Below are 22,516 nucleotides of genomic sequence, written 5' to 3'. Positions count from 1 at the left end.
GAGAAGAAAATAGGAAAATAAGTTATTTAAATAAATTTATTCTTTTTAAAATTGTGTATAAAAATTTAGAAGTAAAATTAAAATTCTGATTGAATAAAACTATTAATTATAATCTTAAAATTCACTTTATTTAAATATATACTGCATATCTTTAATTTGACATATTGAGTTTCGGATCCAAAATCACAGATCAAATTTAAGTAATAAAGTTTATAAAAAAAAAAAAGCAGATCAAATTTAAGTAATAAAGTTTATAAAAAAAAAAAAGCATAAGCATACATCAAAATTATAATCAATATGGGTAAATATTATCACGAGTGATAATGTTTTCCTTCCAAATTTGAAGGAGTTTTTCTAAAATAAATCTTACGATTTGTTTTATTTTTTACTAAATGATGAAAAAATATATAGATCTTTTTACCTTTAGTCAAACAGAAATAAAAGATATTTTGTTATAATACTACCATTCAAAAGAGCATATAATATAAGAAAAAAATAACTATAAACTAATAAAAAGAAATTACATTATTATTGAAATAAAACTTATTATATATAATAAATTTATTAATTTTTATGATAATTAATTTAATAATTATGTTAACAACAAATTATGAGATCCAACACTCTAAAAGTTTGTCGATCATTAAACTCATACTATAATATAACAATTTGGTAATAATTAAATGCAAATGTGTTGGTATGGTACGAATTGGTGGAAGAAAGTAAGTAGTTCGTTGTAGAGGGTACAGGCAGCAGCAGGGAAGATGACCAAAAGTACGATGAAATGAAAGGTTGAGCCACCATCCCCGCGTAAAACTCGAGGGTTCTCTCATCTCTGCAACTTGCATTCTGCATAACCCTTTTTTTTTTTTTTTAATTTTCACTATTCACTATTCACTATTCACTATTCACTATTCACTTTATCACTTCTCACACTAGCGCGTGCATTCTACGCGCTCTATGTTTGGCAGTGAGTAATGTTAGTTTTGTACCCTACTCCACCCTACCCTATCCAATGGGCCCTGCCAGAATAAGTTCTGTACTTTTATGGAACCCAAAGTGGGCCTGGGTTTTTTTTGGGTCATGGTGGACTAAGCTACCTCTAATTTTGTGGGACAAGCACTTGGGGCGGTGGAGGTTGATGGAAGCGTGCAGGTTCTTGTTTGGGTAAGAAGATGAATATTCCACAGTGCCTATATTAGAGAGGGTGGTGGTGACTTATTGGTTGGTGAAGAGAAAAAAAAAATATAGTGGTAGGGGGCTGTTCTTTGACGTGTTTGTGTTGTAGTATGGTGCCTCTTGCATTGATTGGAAGGATGAGGGTGTTATGTATTTGGAATGTATAGGTCACTTTGGCCTAGACTCACTGAAAGTGCTATCATGATTCAGGGCCTTTGGGCATCTATAGAAGAAGCCTTTGGTTTTGGGTCATCATCACATGTTGGGATAATGCATGGTTGTATTTAGGGGTGTGAGAATAAATCCATATTCGGATAGAATTAGATTACCGATTTTTACCCAGTGGTTTGAACAAAAAATAACTATGTTGTTTTATAAAATCAGTCCAGTTAATCGATTTGGTTGGTTTTCACCTAAATTAAGTTTTTTATTTGAAAAAAACAATTCGATAATCAATTTTGTTCTTAAAATTGGTTTAAAACCAATCAAAATTAGTTTGATGCACAACTGAATTTCTTAAATCAATTTGATTATGAATCGATTTTCTAAACCAATTGGCCCATTGGTGGATGCACCTTATTTGTTGCGGAGGCAATTGTCCCACCAATTTTTTTTTTATTTGTTAATGTATATAAAAAAAATTGCTCCCACAAAAAATTATATATTGTTGTCATTGAATTTTTTTAACTCAAAAGTTCAAACAAACATAAGACATTCAATATAAAAATTACATGTTCAAGCCCAAATCATTTAGCTCAATTTTCAATAACAAAAGAAAAAAAAAACACCACACAATGCATAAAGCATACCGTTTCATGTAACATATCAAAAATAATTCAATAATTAGTTATATAAAGATTGTCTAAATATATTTTTTAGTAAAGGAAAAAATAGATTAAATTGTTTCAAGATTGTTATATTTTAAAAAAAAAATATTAGTATACTAATATATTAGATTGGATAAAGATAATAAAAATAAGAGATAAAGAAAGATTAGTTAAACAAATCTAAAAATATAATTTTAAATACATATAACACTTATATAAGGATAAACGTTCTTTTTTTTTTCTAAAAGAGGAAAGAAAGCATAGAAATTCTGTTAAGACAAAGATAACAAAAAAACTCAAATTACTTATTTCAAGAGGTACCTTTCCAAAACTTTCATGGTATAATTCTTTTAAGAAAGTTTTTCTTTTATTGTGTTGTTGATATAAAAAAATCAGGATTAATGATGTTTTAGTGTTTATTATTTTAATGAAGCACATTACATTTCACACACTAAATTAGTATTGATAATAAAAAAATCATAAAACATTTTCAAAATATCAAAATGCGTAAAAGATAATTATAATTGGTAGAAGTTTAACTATTTTAGATTTCTTTTATCATGATATTATATATTTTGCCGTTACCTTGTGATATTTTTTTTTTAAATATTAAAAATTATTTCTTGTACCTATTAAGAAAAATTTATGAATTCACTATTAAATTTATTTATTTGAATATAAAATCGAACTAGTTAAAATGGTTAATCATTTTTTTTTACCAAAACCGGTGTACCCCTAATTGTCCCTAATTGTGTTGGTATCTGAACTAATAATTCTGGATCAAAGATTATCTATCCTATTAAGGATAACTAGAAATTGATGCGCCTTTCATAGGCTCTTCACTCTTTTTTGTGTACAGATTTGTATCACAAACATTTTAATTTTGTTTTGTATGTAACCTGTGGCTAATTAATTTATCACAATTAATTAGAAGTAAGCACTTAGATTTTAAATAGTAAACATCTACCTATTCAATTTAATTTCTAGAGAAAAAATATGTTATAAGATTATTTCTTTCACTTTTAATGTATATATAATTAGTTTGTAAAAAAACAATTCGTATACTAATTTAGTTCATGACAAAATTATTAATAACCTAAATTGGTCCTGAAATTATTAATAACCAAAATTAGTCTTGAAAGTAATTAATTTAAATGGATAAAAGGCTAAAATATCTCATATTTGTAAAGCTTAAGAAATATTTGGAGACTTTTTTCCTTTAAAAATTAAATTGAGTTGAATTTTTTAAGAATTGAATGCTCGAGTTTAAAAGGTGGATTTAACTCCAATTATTAATTTATATATTCTATTTTAAAATTAGTTTGTCGTATACTCTTAAAAAAACTCATTAACTTTATTACTTCCATGAGTATATATTCTTACATGATAGAAATTGAACTAATTAGAATAAATATTATGTTATGAGTTCACGCTAATAATATTATGCATTATACTAATTAATAGTTTCATATATCAATACTATTGGTTAACTTTTTATATTAACAACACTATATCTGTTAGTATAACTTATCATACTGATAATCTATACTAAGAATTCAATTTTTGCTACACGTAGTATATACTCACGGTAGCCGCTATTTTTTGGTTAGTATATATGATATCTCTTCTGTATTGTCATGTCTTTGAGAAGGGAAGATGAACATTAATGTTAAACGAACCAATCGTTATTAACTCTTTTTATTGTAATAACTTGAGGAATTTTGTTTCGAATGGAATTGATGGTTTGACGTTGATGCTTCATTTAAATATTCATTTATGATCAAAAACCATTTTTCTCTTTCTTTTAAAGGTCAGTAATGTCCAATCTCATTAAGTATTGCCTATGTTGTGTAGTTCATTCTATTTTGAGCATGACACAATCGAAACGAAGTACCCTACGTTAAGAATGGGGCATGACATAATCGATATTGAGTGTATAATCATTCATGTATATATACTAATGAATGGCTAGGGCTTTTCAAAAAAATAAAAAAAAATACTAATTAAACTATGGAAGGCTAGGGACCAAATATGTGCTACTCTTACTAAAGAGAGATACACCGTGTAATCTACTCTACTTGTTTATTTCTTCATAGGCTAATCCAATTTTTATTAATTGGGATTCAATAACTTGTTGTTCTCACACTAGTGGAAGCTACGTCACTAAAGCATATCTAGCTTACTAAAGCTATCCTATTTTGATTATCAGTTGGGTGAGCTTTTTAATGATGAAATAAGATAACTTTGATTAACCCTTTTTCTCTTTGTTTAGTTAACTGTCATGGAAAAGGAATTAGAGAAATATAAAGGGCATACTCTTTTCCACCGGTGAATATTTGCTAATTAGACAAATAATTATTCTAATATCGGGCCATTAATAGTAGAATTTTATCGCGTAGTTAATTAATTCCATACACAAAGCATAGAGGAAACAAAAGATTTATGCCATGACATATACAAAATAGATGTCTTTAGTAACTGGAAATTATTTATCATGCTCATTCGAGGAATATTAAATATCATTGTTGAGCTTTTATTTTTACCTTCTCTCAACCTATTATTTAAAGATGATATTATCTTTTTTTTTTCTTCATATTGTGTTTGTATGAAAAATCTTGATTCTTATATTCTTGTAATAATTAAGAGGCGTCTTCCAATAGTACTACTACTAGTACTTCTTAATAGCTTATAATATATTTTTTGTTATCTAAATTGTCCTTTATTAATTTGTCTCTTTACTCAGCCAAACATTTTTTTACTACTTAAACTTATCAAATTAGATTTCTAATTGGGTACAAGTATTAAATATAGCAAATACCCATATATAAATTTGGATGCGAGTATTTTTTATTTTTTATTTTTAAATGTGGACATGAAGGCAAGTATTATGGACACCCCGCTAAAATCCTACCCCACTATCTCTAGTTATAACCTCTATTTTTTTAGCATATTCTTGAGGCAAACCTAGTTATCAAGTTGCTATATCCATCAACTAAAATTACCTTGACTTATTATCCAACACTATAATAAAACTTACTTTTAGCAATAATTATATAGTGACTAACTGACAATAAAGTAATGGCCAGTAAAACTTATCTTAAACTATAACTTTGGTGGCAAATAAACATTAACATATAAAAGGCATAAAATTGCCATAAAAATAACTTTGGTGTAGTATGAAACCTTCCACTGTTTCTTAACCACTCAATCCCAATACATGATTCAGAAGAACACACTTTCCTAGTTTAATCATGCAGCATAGTTATATTAGCTACGGTCCTCTCTGTGCATAATTTCAAGGATAGCCATATAACTTGTCAAAGTGAAATTACAAGTAACAAATGCCATGGGAAGGGAAAAAAATAACCATTGCCTCTAATTAACATAAATAAAACTCAAAACTAATTAATCAAAAGAAATGGCAATGAAAATGAATTTACGTGGCATGTACTTCCGAATGAACCTTGATCATTCTTGATTAGGCACAAATAAATGAGTATATGGGACTTTTTGCCTAGACAAAGTAAAAGGAGCTTTGCAAGCATGAGACATGATATGATTGAACCAATTCTCGAAAGGAAAAATATTCAATCATTTACTAAAGAACTGGTTGATTGTAAGTAACATTTACTAGAGAACAAAGGGAAAAAAATGGAATTTGCTTATTACAACTACAAATCAAATCTGACATGGCATGGAGAATAGTGGGGTATCAAATGGTCACATTATTAGTCACGAAAATATCAAGCAGTCAGCAGTGACAAAGATCAAGTGCAGAGGACAAAGCACAATAGTCGGCAGCTAGTACAAAAAATTATAGTTCTTAAATTTCCTTCAACATAAAAATAGACATCAAATCCACTGTAGCCAACATCAACTTCGTATCCTCGCCAACTCCGTCCAACTAACACAGTAACACAAGTACATTACAAATGGAAAAAAACACTATTAAAAAGTTCAAATATTGGAAACCATTTACCAATTCTAATTTTAATAACTTTATTTTTAAAAAGTTGGATCCAATTAAATAATTTAACAAAACAAAAATTTAACCTAGTAAACTGGCTCGAAATCATGTTTGACCCATAGATTTAATGAAAATAATCAATAAATTATTAATATAAGTGAAATTAAACTCAACTCTTTGTTAAGTAAGGTATTGAACAAAATGTAATTATTAACAAAATTTTATTAAAGAGAATTAACTCTGGAACGAAATTTTATTTAAGATAACTAATATCATATTCAAATTTTATAAATAAAAAATGTCATTGAAAAAAGATCATATTAAAGATAACTAACTCCGGAACGAAATTTAATTATTAGCAAAATTTTATACTAATATTATGATAATTAAATAAAATCAGTTATATACGATGTTGATAGCATGAATGTGTGTAATTTTAGACAGCAGGGCCATCCGGATACAAACTGGTGTTGCATACCAACATTATTTTGCAGTAGAGTACCTTATACGTGCCTCGTCTGATTCAGATGTTGTTGAAACTTGAAATAGGAATCAAATCATTACATTCCATCATGGTGTTGTACTTTAATTTGTTAAAAGCTATCCTCTTTCACCATGTAAATCGAGAGCTCGATACTCTGAAAAAAAAAAAAGGTTTCATCATGCTACCTATATAACGCTGCATAATAATTGAATCTAAGGCATTGTTCACGTCCCTTTTACGAGAATCCATCATGGAGCACATAACCCGTAACATGGCTCGGTAGCTTTTGTCCAACCCAATCCAATCTTTTTCACCATAAAGCATCATACAAAGTTAAAATCACACAAGAAGATGAAGATAGTGTGACATAATTAATAAATTATTTTGTCTTATAAATAGGTGATCAATTCGACATTTAAGTATGTGTTTGGATTAATTAAAATTAATTTTAAAGTAATATTATTTGTGTTTTGTTTTTTTATTATAAAATTAAGTTAGAAGTAAAATTTTGAATCTAATGTAAAAATTACTCAAAATTATTTTTAGAATTAATTCTAAATTTATAATTAATTCAAAAGTTTTCTAACATAAAATTAAATATATTAAAATTCGTCCAAATTAATTCTAAACTAAAGATCAATTTTTTTAATATAAAATCAAACATGTATTAAGTCTGTATATGAAAAAATAGTTATTAAAAAAATCAATTCATTAAATAGATTTTAATATTTCAATTTGAGATATTAGATGTTGATTTTTGGGCAGAGTATATCTTTGATTAAAAATAATAAGGGATTTGAAATACGCTCACAAAAGGGGCGTGGAGTGAGGGTTTCCACAAGGGGATAAAAGCATGGGGTAGGGCTTTAACCAATTGTGCACCTAGTGGTAACCCGGGTTATACAACTAGGGGCAGAAACTAGGAGGGGTCCTAGGGTGTTAGACCTGGCTGTGGCTGGGTTCTGGGTCCTTTGCAATTGATGTCTCTGATAAAGATCTGCTCCTTTTTCAATTTTCATTACTACTGAGATTGGTTACTATTGTGATGTTAACCCACTGAGATTGAATTCACAAATGTGCCCTTTTTTTCCATAAAAGTAAGGGGAATGGAGATGTTGTTGGTCTTTGCCTGTACTGAAATTTGCCTTCTAGGTTTACTTTCACTTCCTGCTGGTCACTAGGTACAACCCCATTTCCAGTTTCTCTACTAACATTTATAGCATTTTCAAAAAAAATTGACGACCTTGAAGTATGTATTTTTTTTTATCTTTTTTTTAATATGAGACGTAAAGTTTATAATTTAGCTCAGCTTCCACATTAGTTAACTCGTTTTAGGTTTGTTTGATTTATGCTGATTGTTGATTTTTAGTATCAAAATCTTTTGTTTAAACATACATAATAAATTATGACCTTAGAAGACCTCCTTTATCTTTATAATTGTAATAGTTGTAACAATAGAAAATAAAATTAAGCCTATGCTTAACTTGAATTAATTATTCTAGCTGCATTGTTTAGTTCCATGTATAAAAGTCATTTTGCTTAATTAGTTTGTTTTTACAAAGGTCGTACGTTTTGCTTAGTTCCACTATGAAAAGTCTTCAGTTCCAGCATCTTAACGATGGCAATATAATGGATAACTTACAAAGAAGCTATTTTGGATAGCCTGGCCATTATTGCAAAATTATGAATGCATTGAACCATTGGTCAATGCTATAAATGTGAGCGAATTACGAAGGAAGAAGTTAGAACTGTTGCTTTCTAATTAATTAGTGTAAAATCAGACTTTTAAGATTATGTGTGTTTTCTTTAAACTTTTTATATCCTATCCAAGAGAACATGTAGAATAAATTAATGTAAAAATGAATATTATTTGTATTGATATGGTCGTGAACAATTTTATGCCTTTAAGCATTTTTGTTCTCAAGCATTCGAGGTTGAAGAATTATGTATCGTTATGATCATCGTTCATTGATCGTCTTATGTCTTTAAATCTTTTTGTGTTTAAGTACTCAAGACTAGAAGACTACTATGTTATAGTCATACACCAATTGTTTTATATCTTTAATTTCTTAATGCTTAAACACTCGATGTTGAAGGACTCTATATTAATTGTTATTATTGTCCACCGACCGTTCAACGTTTATGAGCTAATTATAGCTAACAGTTAGATGTCACCTATTATGATAAAGAAACTTTATTACAACACTTCTTAAACCTTTACACCTGAGGTCATAATAATCAGTAAAGAAGTGTTATTATAAGACAATCGTAATAATGAAATTAATGAGCAATAAAGAAGAGGGGGCAACCGTTATCAGAGGAGAGGGGAGCCCTACTAATAAAAGCTCCTCCACCAGAGCTAGAAGGACAAATTATATTAGTTTTAATTGAATGCTTTTGAACTAAGTCTCATAAACCCTAAATGAAACTTAGTTACAAGAACATTATTTAAATTGCTTTTGAAATTAATATAAAAAAAAATCCCTTTCTATATTGATTGTTAATTGAACGGATTCGGAAGTTTCTAAATCACTAGTAATTTCTAACCAATTCTCACCACAACATATTTACATGAGAGAAAATTGAAGGCTCTTTTTCCGGACTTTAATTTGCTAGCTGTATAATTTTTTTATAATCAAAATTTGTTGTAACATGAGAGAAATTATCTTACTAAGGAATATGCAAGTACTAGCTAGATATCCGCTACCTTAATTGTGTGCAGTGTAGAAGAAGAATCTGATTTGCATTTTTTTGTTTATATGCTATCCTTCTACAGTTGTCTCTTCCCCATTCATTCTATGGATTCAACATGGGTGATTATTGAGACTTAAGAAAAAGAGAAAAAGTAAAGCCTTTCCTTGCAGTGTCATCTCAAATACTTTCTAAGTTTTAAATCATTGGCCTGAATTGCCTCCCCCGTGGCCTTGTGGTCATTTTGTGTTTGTCTTGTTTGTTCCTGTGATATTCCTTGCCTGTTCCCATCTTTGTTTCGTTCGAACGCAGCTAAAATCTGTTATGTGATTCTTATTAGTTAAATTTTTCTGAAGTACTAACAATTAATAAATTAAAGCATCTCTTATTTGATTGCATGGTGTATATACTACACAAAATAGCCCCGGAATTAGGAATGGTTTTTACATTCCTATTTTCCTCTCCTACTACATTGATATATTTTTCGATTTTTGTTCATTCATTCTAAATTCTACTGTTGTTATTAGTTTTTTATGATAAACTTTCTCAAAAAAAAAATCCATTTTTCAATTAAGATTTTAAAAATTATAATTTCACGACTTAAACAGAATCAATTCCTTTATCAAGTTGGTATACTTCAAATTTATTGAAATTATTTTTGAATTCAAACTAGACTAACCCAATTGTGGCCACCGGCTAGAATTGATGTTAAAAAAAATACTTTTTACCTTAATTAGTTATAAAGAGAACCATTTTAAAGAGTTTTTTTTTATTCCTTAATAACCAATATAAAATATGAAGTTTTTTTTTAATCATTCAATTCATCTTATATTTTATATTTTCTACATCGATTCTCATTCAACTAATCTAAAATATTAACATATTTTCAATTTTTAATTTTTAAACTTATCTTTCTATATCGGTAATTGTAGGAAGAATCAATTCATAAAGTTTTATTAAACTAGTCTCTCATAAAACTGACACAGAAAATCTTTTGAAACCCCATTTTTTTCCCTCTAGAACTCTTTCACTCTTAAATTTTACAACATTTTTACTTAATTAGCATCTTTCACTATTAAACCATTTAGAGTCTTTTTGCCCCTCCATTCTCAACCATTCCAATGTTTTCGTCGTGGTTTCACTTTGGCACCCATTACCATTGTTGAACAAGGATAATCTCATTCTTTATTTTATTATTCTTTATTTCCCACAACATTGTATTAATAGTTTGTTCTCTTGTTTTTGTTATATATTTCTTTTTTTCTCGTTCGCATTGTATTGTTATTTATTTATGATGATTCTAAACCCTAAAGACTCAACTAAAAAAAATTGTAAATGAATTTTTGTAACTAGTTTATAGTGACTTAGAATTACTAAACAAACAACAATTTATGATGATTCTAAACCCTAAAGACTCAACAAAAAAATTACAGGATAAAAAAATCTAAAGTCTAAACTTTTCAATTTAGGAACCTCATTAAATATTCTTAAACAATTTAAAAACCTACCAATTAATTTAAGGGTAAATCTTTTTCAATTTTTGTAAGAATAAATAGTTAAATTTGTGTAAAGGGTGAGATGATCAATTGGTCCAGATGAAATTTTCAATTTAGCTATTAAATATGCAAAAAATATAATAAATTAATCTTACAGATAATTTAATAATAAATTAATTTCTAAATTTTATGATTTAATATAAAATAATCCTCAAAAAATATAATTTAATATCAAATTGATTATTAAATATTACAGTTTAATAATAAAATAATTTCATAAAATTAACAATAAAATTAATTTATCATATATTTTTTTACATTTAAAAATTAAATTTATATTTTGTATTTTATCTTTCACTCCCCAATTGTCACTATCATATTTTCAAGAACAATTTTTCAATATATACCCTTAATTTAACCTTATTAGAACTTGTAAATGAACTCGACAGAAAATGAAAAAGTAGTCTTCCTAGGGAGGAATAGGCAAAGTGGAGGGCATGGGCATGAATGATTAACTAACGTCTCACATTTAAAGCAACCGACATCTTCAGATTTGCCAAGGTTGGCCAAAAGAGCTTATGGTGCAGGCTAGTAAAGTAGTATAAAGATATGCATTAATATACCAGTTCCCTAGTTGGTTAGGCACGGTGACCCGAATTATTCATTACTTTTTGTCTAAGAAGACAGCTAATACTTATGATAGGACCCTAACAATAAAGTCAAAACTTTGGTAGGCAAAGTAGTTTGGCCATTTCTAATGTGAAAAGAGAAATGCTTAAAAACAGCATGCAACTTTCTATCTCCAACCTCATCTGTCTCAATTTTTTGGTTAATTGTCTACATTAACCCCCATTGCTTTCCCAATACGAGGGTAATAGGTAATAAGGTGTGGCCTCAATGATTCAGGTTCAACAGGATTTTGATTGAAACCCCCTCATCTGGAAGCATACTTTTCTACACTAATGACATATCAAGGTCGGACACTTTACATTAGCTTATATAATGGACAAATTTTGGCTCAAGTTCATTATATTTTTCCATTAAATTTTCAAACTAAATAATAATATACGAATGTTGTCAACATTTAAAAAATATCCACTTAATATCTATTTCTTTTAAAAAAAATACAAGATAAATATTAGTAATATGTTTTTATTATTAGTTGAAATTTATTAAAAATTATAAAATTTTGTTTTATTCAATGAATTTTATTCATTTTTAAAAATTTTAATCAATAACAAAAGAATGTACTAAAATGTATGTTTTTTTTAAGGTTACGAAAATGTATGTTATTAACTACTTTAACTATAACTATTAACTATACTTAAAATATAATATAAGTGGGAAAATAGTTAACTAGTGGAGGGTAAGATGCATGATCATAATGCTGAAAATAGTGAACTACTAGTGTATTGACCTCCAAACTTGGTACCAGGAACAGCTCACTGAAGTGGAGGGAGAATCTAATCTAATATCTACATTCTACATAGAACCTTCAATTAATGGCATGGTCAGCAACACAAAATCATCACAGAACCGACATAGAATTAGAAAATGAGATCTAATCAACAAGTGAGAATAGAATGAATGACCTCAATTTCAAAGTTCAAGCATTAATAACTTATTAATAATAATACTAAAAAAACTAATGTGTAAAGTGGATTATTATTTAATATGCAGAAGGATAGGTGTGAGATTTGGTGAAATAGAAGGGGACAGAATAGACATCCGCCCGGAAATACAGGGAGACCGTACAGTCCAAGACAGCAAAATAACCTCCACAAACAAAAGTGAGTCACTCCTACTACTGCACTACAGTCTTTCTTGTTATAGCTTTCTCTCTCTCTCTCTCTCTCTGCCACACATCACACCCAACCGTCTCAGCATTGCAGCAGCTGCAACCACTGCTCCCGCCTCAGCCAGCAGACAAGCAAAAGGGCAAAATATAATATCATATCAACAATGACATTTAATTAATAGAAATAAAATAAAATAAAGGTCCATGCTTTTTTTTTTTCAGATGAATCAAAGTTAGCCAAAAATTTATCTCTTTAGTAAATAGTAACCATATAACATCTCTTTTAATAAATATTATATATTTGTACATACTACATATAAATTTGAGAATTGAATATCTGAATACATATTTAAAATATAAAACGATTTTTCAATCATATTTTTTTTATAAAAAAAATAGAGGTATTTTTTACTTGATGTTTGAGTTGTATAAAATCGTTGTAGATGTCAGATTTTTTTTTAAGTATAATGTATTTATGGAAACTACATGCTCAAATTTGAATTTCAAAGTAACGATTTAGGTTTGAGATACGAAAATCTTTTATTTCATTTTTTAGAAGAAGAAGAAGAATTTCTTATATTTTTTTGAAAAAAGAAGAACTTATACAAAATTGACTAAGAGAAATATAAATTAGGGAGATCTATGAAAAGCTACACATGTCTAAAAATCAATTTTTTTTTGATAAAATACTTAAGAGACGTAATTATATATGAATGATGGTAGTGGAGGTTAATAAATCCGAATGAATGAATGATGAATGATGAATGATGAATGATGAATTGATGGTTTTCCCAAAAAGCGAAGGGCCATAGTTGAAGAGTTCTCTCCAAAGGGTGGGAAAGAAAAAATGAAGAGAGAGTGATAGGTGAGTGGGGAGAGAAAGACAGAGAGAGAAAGCGGGTCAGTTTCTTTTTGGAGTATTGGGTCAGCTTCTTTTGGCAATGCCAAAGTTGGTCACGCTCTCTGAAAATGCAGCAGCTGCAGCAGCAGGAGGCATGAAGAACAACAACCTCACCACTCCTTCAAATATCATCATTTCTCACTCGTTACTTCACTTTCTTCTTTGCTTCTCTCTCTTCTTCCCTCTCCTTTCTCATTCTTCTCCTCATGGCTGGTCTCATCGATCTCAACAACGCAACCGAAGACGATGAAATGCCGTCGTCTGGCTCCTCCTCCACCGTGTGCCTCGAGCTCTGGCACGCCTGCGCGGGTCCATTGATTTCCTTGCCCAAGAAAGGGAGTGTTGTCGTGTACTTCCCTCAGGGACACTTGGAGCAACACCTTCACGATTTTCCGCTCCCTGCCTCTGCCAACATCCCCTCCCATGTCTTCTGTCGCGTCCTCGATGTCAAGCTTCATGTGGGGTGTTCTCTTTTCACCCTACAAATCCAAATGCTGTCTCTGCTTTTGTTGTTTTTCTTGTTGTTGTTTGTGTTTGTTTGGTTCCTTACCTTAAATGTGTTTGTTTTGTTTTGTGCAGGCTGAGGAAGGGAGTGATGAAGTTCATTGCCAGGTGGTGCTGGTTCCCGAAACTGAGGTGAGGATTTTTTATTTTTTTTTATTTCACGTTTTCACTTTGGTGAAAGTGGTAAAAAAGGAAACTAATTTATCTCAACTTCAGAAACTTCGCCTCTTTAGCACCTAAGTCTTAGGGGTTAAGTGAAATTTGACCAATTGAGATAGTTGTTTAGTATAGAGAAACTGCTTAATTGAGCTTAAGTGAAAGTGTCAAAACTCAAAAAGGACATAATGTAGCTGTAGGTTTTGTTTTCAGAGGAAAAAGGGTACTAGAAAATGGTACTTGGTTGTGTGGAAGTGAAAAGATGGAAATGGTACTTGGTTAGTGTTTTTTGATGAAGTGATTAACTTTGTCATTGTTTGTAGCAAGTACATCAGAAGCTGCGGGAGGGGGAATTTGATGCTGATGGTGAAGAGGAGGATGCTGAAGCTGTGATGAAGTCCACGACGCCCCACATGTTCTGCAAGACTTTGACTGCTTCTGATACCAGCACTCATGGTGGATTCTCCGTGCCTCGTCGCGCTGCGGAAGATTGCTTCCCTCCCCTGGTAATAATTATGAATGGTGATCCATTCCTTTTCTCTAGTGGGAAAGTAAGACTGTTTGAGTGGTTCCTTAATTGTTCTAATGTGTTTTTTTCATTTTTATTTTTTATAAGCTATAGTTAAGTTAGCCCTTATTAAATGTTTTGAAATGAGACAGTCCAATCTGAAAGTTATCTTTATACTGGATAGTTCTTCCATTGCATTTTGAATTTAAGTCTTGCTGTTACTTTAGGATTACAGTCAACAGAGGCCTTCACAGGAGCTTGTGGCGAAGGATCTCCATGGCCAGGAATGGAGGTTTCGACATATTTATAGGGGTATGTGTCTTGTGTCTTACCTTTGTAAGTTATAAGGACAAACCAATTAGAGTACCACTTAACTGTTTGGGTTTCTATTTCCTGTTTCTCATGAGCAGGGCAGCCACGAAGACACTTGCTTACTACCGGTTGGAGTGCATTTGTGAACAAGAAGAAACTTGTATCTGGAGATGCTGTTCTGTTTCTTAGGTATGATTGTATGAAGACCTGGATTCTATGTGAAATATTTAGCTAGTAAACGTGACACCGAGAGGGCCAACATTTTGTACTTAATGGCAGGGGTGAGGATGGAGAATTGAGATTGGGAATTCGTAGGGCGGCTCAATTGAAAAGTGGCAGTACCTTTTCAGCTCTTTCTGGCCAGCAATTGAGTCCTACCAGTCTTATGGATGTGGTTAATGCTTTGTCTGCAAGATGTGCCTTTAGCATTCACTATAATCCGAGGTGTTTTTTTCTAGTTATTCTCTTCTACTTTCCTTATTAGTTAATGAAAGAGAAACTGTCAGTCTCTATCTACAATTCAAGGACTGTTATTTTTGTGTAAGATAAGATGCAATACTCCTTATGCTATTCAAAAGGATGTTTATTCAGTTATACATGAAGTAAAAAATCACTCTATCTGCATGTCCCCATTATTTTAGGCTAACCATTCTTGTTTGACATGCTGGACATGAGATTTAGTTTGAAGAAAGCAAAACTGCAACAGTTTCCTAGCTACTTCCCGCAAGTTATTGAATGCTTCCAGTTGCTCCACATGCTTTATAGTATGTTTTACTAAGAATAGGCACACACAAGTCAAGCTAATATCCTTTGTGACTATCTTTCGTTTTTTTTTTTTATTGTTTTACAAGAGGTTTACATGTGTTTGGACCTAAATGTCAAATGCAATTATTAATCATCATCGTATTTTCTTAGACAATAGCAGACAAATATTTGTACCTAGGTGAATAATTGCCCCTTTCAACTTCTTAAATACATTATTATGTAAATATCCTAGCAACATATAGTTACTTCTTTTCTTCCATTTGAACTCATTATCCCCAGACAGCCCTACACGCAAATCTGCAGTGCAATGACTATTGCTCCTGTTATTGCTAATACTTGAGTGTACCAATAGTTGGGTTACTTTTTCAAACAAACAGATTCTTGATGACAATAAATCTAGAATTAGACTACATTGTTCTTTTATTCTAGCACAACGTATGAATCTTGAAATGGTTTTCTTCAGTTGATGATTTTACATGTATGTACTATTGTGGTCTAAGTTTTCATGGTTTTTTTTTGTAATACCTGTTTTTGTTTTCTTCTTTCCTTCTTACAAAGTATGGCATCTGATCAGTGTCTTTGATATTCCACTGTCTTTGTAGGGTCAGTACATCTGAGTTCATCATACCTATCCACAGATTCTTAAAGAGCCTTGATTATTCTTATTCAGCTGGAATGAGGTTCAGGATGCGCTTCGAAACCGAAGATGCTGCAGAGCGAAGGTTTGTTCGCGCTTATGCTTGTTCCATTTAGATAACTCTATTATAGAAAATCTTAGTCAATTTTCTTTTGGGGCAGATTCACAGGATTAATTGTTGGAATTGCTGATGTGGATCCTGTTAGATGGCCTGGATCTAAATGGAGATGCCTAATGGTATATTGCTGGGCTCTTTTTAACTTTCCCTAATGTAGTTATCATTTGCAAGCCTGAAGTGTGGCGGTAGATGGCTTTTCTCACACTTGAGGCGTGATTATTTTGGCTTTTTTTATGCCTTAGCTGTTTTATTAATGTTGTGGCTCCTCATTTTTATATCTACCTGGCATATGGCATTTTTTCCTGCTACTCTTTTCTTTTAACAAATTGTGTCAGAAGGTTTTTTGGTGAATTCATGCTTGTTTTATGGCATAAACCTTTATGCATAACATCTAACTTCACATTTCAGGGGCATGCTTTCAAACTGTCAGGTTCTTTCTTGATTTGTATGCAATTTTTATCCAACCGGTGTATAGTCACATAATTCTATGATTGAATTGAATTATCTGGTTAAGTAGTACAAATACTTCTGGAATTGAATTCATTGGTATAACAGATCAATGATTATCATTGTTCTGGTATTTTTACTTGGTTTATTTGGAGAATTCTGCTAAAGTAGTATGAATACTTTTTGGTTTTCAGCTCATAACTTCAAAAGATTTATTGCATATTTTCTTAATGGAAACTACAATTGTTTTTATAGATATCTGGTCAACTTATTATCCTCATAATTATGGCTTATAATATGATGCCATTTCTAGAGTAACTTAATTGATAATGACCATAAGTTCGCTCTCATATTTGCAGGTAAGGTGGGATGACTTAGAAGTCACAAGGCATAATAGGGTTTCCCCATGGGAGATTGAGCCATCTGGTTCTGCTTCTACTGCAAATAACTTGATGTCAGCTGGTTTGAAGAGGACCAAGATTGGATTGCCTTCAGCCAAGCTAGAATTTCCAGTTTCCAGTATGTCTCATTTTTTTCTAGTTTTATTTTTGAGCTGTCCTACCAAATGCAACATTGTTGATGAGTTGTTCCGTTCTTTTGACAGATGCGATTGGAACATCAGACTTTGGGGAATCACTAAGGTTCCAGAAGGTCTTGCAAGGTCAAGAAATGTTGGGTGTTAATCCTACTTATGATAGTATTAATGCTCAGAGTCACCAGGTATCTGATTTGAGGAGGTGCTATCCTGTCTCAAACTATCCTAGGATTGCTGCAACAGGAAATAGCATTGGAATCCCACAAGTGAGTTCCAATGTTTCCAGCAATGGCATAGGCTTTAGTGAATCTTTCAGATTCCAGAAGGTCTTGCAAGGTCAAGAAATATTTCCAAGCCAACCATATGGAAGGGCCCTGTCTGTTGATGAGGCTTGTGGAAATAGTCGCTGTGGACTCTTTGATGGTTACCAGGTGATGAGATCCAGAAATGGATGGTGTTCCGACATGAGTAACAATTCCTCAAATTTGCATCCTCCTGTTCCATCTGGGCAAGTTTCATCTCCATCATCTGTGTTAATGTTCCAGCAAGCAGTCAATCTAGTTTCAAACTCCGATTATAACAACAAAATTAGTCAGGTGATGGGAGGTAAGTTCCATCAACGAGTTTCATATGCTTCTGATGTTAAAGGTGGAAAATTTGTATCAACCCCCTATGAGCCTCTTCTCTGTGGACTAGCTAAGGAAGGCACAAATTCTTTTGGTCTTTCAAACTTTCATAATCAGCTGGATAGTTCACGTTCACACGATTCCATATCAGTACTGAGAGCTAATCAAGAGTTGGTTCCCTCGTGTAAAAGTAGTTGCAGAGTCTTTGGTTTTTCATTAACTGAGGTTGCTCCCATTGCAAATAAAGAGGCTGCTGACTCATCTTCTGTAGCATGTTCTGGACCTTCCTTTACAAGACACGTTGATGATGATTTCCATCCAGGGCATTCACTTAGGAGCAAGGCAGTGGCAAGTTATTGCACCAAGGTAAGCAATCTTTATCCTTTAAGACACATGGTATCTGTTAGAGTATTCTAGTGCAATTCTCTTGAATAGAATCTGCATGTTCAGTAGCTGGAAAATTGATAGACGAGATTTGACTTCTTTGGTCTTGGTTCTAATACTGCAATTAGAAGCATGAAAATGTTAAGAAATAGCCATCCATTGAAGTAGCCAACGGATTTGACTTCTTTGACTTCTTTGACTTCTTTGATTTACTTGATTATTTGTTTTTTTCTTTTGACTCGGGTGTTATTAAATAATTTGCTTATTGTCTGCAGGGTGTGCTGCAATATTGACTATGAAATCACGATGTACGCTAGTACTGATGCTGGCATAAGGTAGCAGAATACAATGTCCACAGTTGTTGTACTTGTGTGCTTTGCTCTAGTAACTTGGAGTATTGGAGACAAAAATATTGTAACTATTTGCCTAATTTAGATACTTTTTAATTAGGCTATGACCACATTCTAGTTCTTGTATTAATCTTTTATGTTCTCTTTATTGGCTGGCTTGTATGGGGAAAAACCTCTAAACGATGCATGTTTATGGCAAATTTACAGAAGGAGGTTACTTTTGAAAACTATTTACAGAAGAGGGTTTCTTTTAAAACAAATTACAGGGGGGTCACATTAGAGGCAATAACGCTTCATGTTTCATGTCCTTAATGTTGTCTCCAATTTTACTCATTTTTACTTGTTATATTCTTTCCTCCCTTGTCTCATTGCTTTCTGTATGTTGATATGGGTAAATAATAGCACTTTTATTATAATTATAAACTTCACCTAATTGTTACTCTCCCTTTCAAAATATTAAAAAAAAAATGTGTTGTTACTCTTTTCTCCTTGTTCTCTTTTTATAAAGAATTTTTTTAAAAAATTGTTTCCAAAAGCTGATGGTTTCATTCTTAGATGTGGATTCATTACGCAATTTTTCTTGATAATAAATTTACTTTATTACTTGTCTTTTGGGGTATTAGTGCCGTTGTCGTTCGGGTCCTTTTTTTTTTCTTAGAAGGAAGTCCCAGAAATATCATATGTAAGATGGGAAACTAGTGAAAAATGTTGAAGTGGTCCTAAGAATAAGGTAAATAATGAGATTTTAAACGCAACTGAACCTTTTACCAGTTGTCTTTTTCATTGTATTTTTTCTTTTGTAATTTATAAGAAAAATATTTACTGGGTATATTGTAGCAGCCTGGAGAGTATATAACGGATCCTCTCTATAACCTACAGATTGTTCTGATTCAATGCAAATGGAAAATGATATGAAGTAGATCCAACAAGGAGAAATAAACTTAATACCAAAGTATATTAAGGATGAAATGAAATGTTGTTCATTCTAATATTCATCATTCAGTTTTAATTTAGAGTTTAATGGTTATTTAGGTACATCATAATTTTATGATATTATTTAATTATAAATCATTATTAATATGACTTTTAAATAATAATTATATAAAATAATAAATTTATCGTAGATAATAATTTATAATTAAATGACATAATAAAATTATTATTTTATAGTGTAATTTAATATATCCTAATAATGAAACATTAAAATTTAATTTCACCACTTCTCACCAATCTAAAGATGGCATAAAATTACCTTAAGTTTCATTTATTTATTTTTTCCTCTTTCCTTCTGCAGGATTAAAAAGCTGCTTGCACTTTTGCTTTTTTTGTTGCTGGTCATAGCCTTAAAGTGCCTTTGCATTGATACACTTGAAATGAGCTACAAGATTGAATAAATGTGCAGGTGTTATTTTATTTCAAGTTCTTCGGATACTGTGCTTGACGTGAACAAGGCTACAAGGCATAATAGCAGCAGATTGGACAGTCACGAGACTCTCGCCACTGTATTTCATCTGAGTGCTTTTCTTCTTCTTTTGGATGAGCTTATTTTATTCTAGTTTAATTATATATTCACTAACATACTCTTTTATATACACTTTTTCATATTAACTAAAATTTATTAGAAATTATAAATTTTAATTAATCTTCTCATTTAATACATGTTCTTTCATAATTTTGTAGTTTTAAATAAATTTTCATCAATACTAAAATGTATACCTGTATTAAAGATCAAGTCTCTTATTACAAATCTTTATTGCTTGGATCTTAACCCTAATTCTTATGTAACTATGTTAAGAATCTCATTCTTTAAAGGTGGGATCATTTTTAATGGTCATCTCTTTCATTTTTTTTAAAAGTGAGATCTATTGTGAGACCTAAAAAAATAATTTAAGATCCTAAAATAAATTTTATTAATAGAGCACAAAATAAGAGAAATCTTAAATCACATATAACATTGCGAGACCTATAAAAATAATTTAAAATGACATTTTAAGATAAATCTATAAAGATGTTATTAGAGTATTTCCAACCAACAATTCATAAAAGTTTCTCTTTTACTTGTTTAATAATATTTTCCTATATGACGTTATATTTCTTTCTTACTTTCCTATGTCTCGTTATATTTCTTACTTTAAACAACTCGATCAACTTTTTATTCCAATCAAAAAGCTCACTAAAATTTCTGAAATAGATCCCACATTTACACATTACAAAGGATAAAAATACAATTTTCCAAAATACACAATATTTTAATATTACTTTTGTAGCATGGACCCACAAAATCAGAAGAGAAACGGATTCTTTGCAAAGCAACACAATCTTAAAAGTAGAACCCGTATGGTTTGTCTCCGACGGTTGAAATTTGTTTCTTGGAGTTTTTTACTGTGCCCGTCAATTCCGTCAGTAGAGAAACCACTGTTTGGAGTTGCTCTTAACCTGTTAATCTTCATTGATTTTGTTAACCCTGTTAATCTTTAAGTGTGTATTTTGTGGGTGAATGTTTGACTTGTGAACTTGGATTAGTTGAATGGATTTGATTTTTTAAAACTGTTTTTCTTTAAAGTGAGTTTAAAATGATGTAATTTATCTTTGGAAACTTTTCTTTTAAAAGTGAGTTTATAATAAAATTTAATGTAAGTTTTTTAACTTGAACGCAAAAAAGTTGCAATTGATCAAGTCTACTAAAATTTGAGTTTAAAGGCAAAATCAATTTTAAACTAACTAAACATGTTGATACAATAATTAAAGCAGTTTACATCCATTCAACGTGATTCTAAAGATGTAAACATGTTTTCAAACAAACATGTTTTTTAAACAAAGAAATCTTGATAATAAAAAAATGCCCTACATTTCAGCATAAGGTGTAGTAGGCAAAGAAAAATACACTTGCTTGCTGAAGCCCATTTAATGGTTCAGAGTAAATCCACCATCCAATGGACTTTTAACTCATAGCAGCAAAAAATAAAAGTAGATGCTGCAGACAAAGACTACCCCATAATTAATGTCCTAAATCTATGACACCGGTTCAAAACAAACATTATGGTTTTATAGGTGTAAAGTTTAGATTAGGGAAAGAATCCCTCTTATAAGGTTAGAGAAGACAAATTTATAATAAAATTTACATTTTGTCTATTCAGGCATAAAATCTAAAAATTGAACCTAAGTTACAACTAGTGTGAGAAAAAGACTCAATCAGATTTTTCAAGTCTAGTTGGCACTCTAAACAAACACTAAAACTAGCATTACTCCGGTTCTTATTATTCAAAACATGTTTTTTTTTTTATTTTAATAAATGAAGGTTTTGTGCCATACGAAAATTCTTTCAATCAGAAATTTGTTATGCATACAATATGCGTGTCATCGAGAATCTTATTAGGACCTTAAGGGTTGCTGCAGAAATCCTATGTGACTTTGCCACTCTACCTCTTTATGCTTTGCGAACTCGGGTATAAAGATAAAACCGTAACTTTACACATTATATGCAAACTGCATAGATCACAGGTGAAGATGCGATATGTAATAGTATAATCACGAAAGCTTCATCACATGTTTAATTTATGTGATTTTTTATTTTGAAATTCTATCACCACGACGTTTTCATTTGATTTTAAAAAAAAAAAAAACTTGTGTATACTTTAAAGTTGCACTGTTTCCTTTTTATTTAATAATTCTAAGTTGTTTTAACTTGTGAAAGAATATTGATTTTTTAATAAGTGTTTATGGTAAAATGTATCCCATAAGTACACAAATGGGATACATTTCACATGGAGCAAATATTGTGGTTGGGATGGTGAGAATAATACATCACAAATGGGATACATTTCACATGGA

The 22,516-nt window shown here is 30.8% G+C and overlaps 1 protein-coding gene across 1 annotated transcript; it reads left to right on the top strand.

Annotated features, from left to right (window-relative positions):
* The first annotated feature begins 13,194 nt into the window (after positions 1-13,194).
* LOC100796970 (auxin response factor 3) lies at positions 13,195-18,815 on the top strand. Its single transcript, XM_003529306.5, has 11 exons — positions 13,195-13,801; positions 13,923-13,979; positions 14,327-14,509; positions 14,739-14,823; positions 14,922-15,012; positions 15,103-15,267; positions 16,191-16,310; positions 16,387-16,462; positions 17,150-17,309; positions 17,395-18,317; positions 18,611-18,815. The coding sequence occupies exons 1-11, from the start codon at positions 13,550-13,552 to the stop codon at positions 18,626-18,628; spliced, it is 2,130 nt and encodes a 709-aa protein (XP_003529354.1). The 5' UTR covers positions 13,195-13,549; the 3' UTR covers positions 18,629-18,815.
* The last annotated feature ends 3,701 nt before the right edge of the window (positions 18,816-22,516 follow it).

This window comes from Glycine max, chromosome 7 (assembly GCF_000004515.6).
Source record: "Glycine max cultivar Williams 82 chromosome 7, Glycine_max_v4.0, whole genome shotgun sequence".
Lineage (NCBI taxonomy): Eukaryota > Viridiplantae > Streptophyta > Magnoliopsida > Fabales > Fabaceae > Glycine > Glycine max.
This window is presented reverse-complemented; position numbering and strand designations above follow the sequence as displayed.

What these genes read in the sequence shown, in the direction of transcription:
- LOC100796970 (XM_003529306.5), top strand. Translation starts at nt 13,550, where the DNA reads ATGGCTGGTCTCATCGATCTCAACAACGCAACCGAAGACGATGAAATG. An exon ending in GTTTCGACATATTTATAGGG is followed by an intron (nt 14,824 to 14,921) that starts GTATGTGTCTTG and finishes TCTCATGAGCAG; the next exon opens with GGCAGCCACGAAGACACTTG. An exon ending in GCTAGAATTTCCAGTTTCCA is followed by an intron (nt 17,310 to 17,394) that starts GTATGTCTCATT and finishes TTCTTTTGACAG; the next exon opens with ATGCGATTGGAACATCAGAC.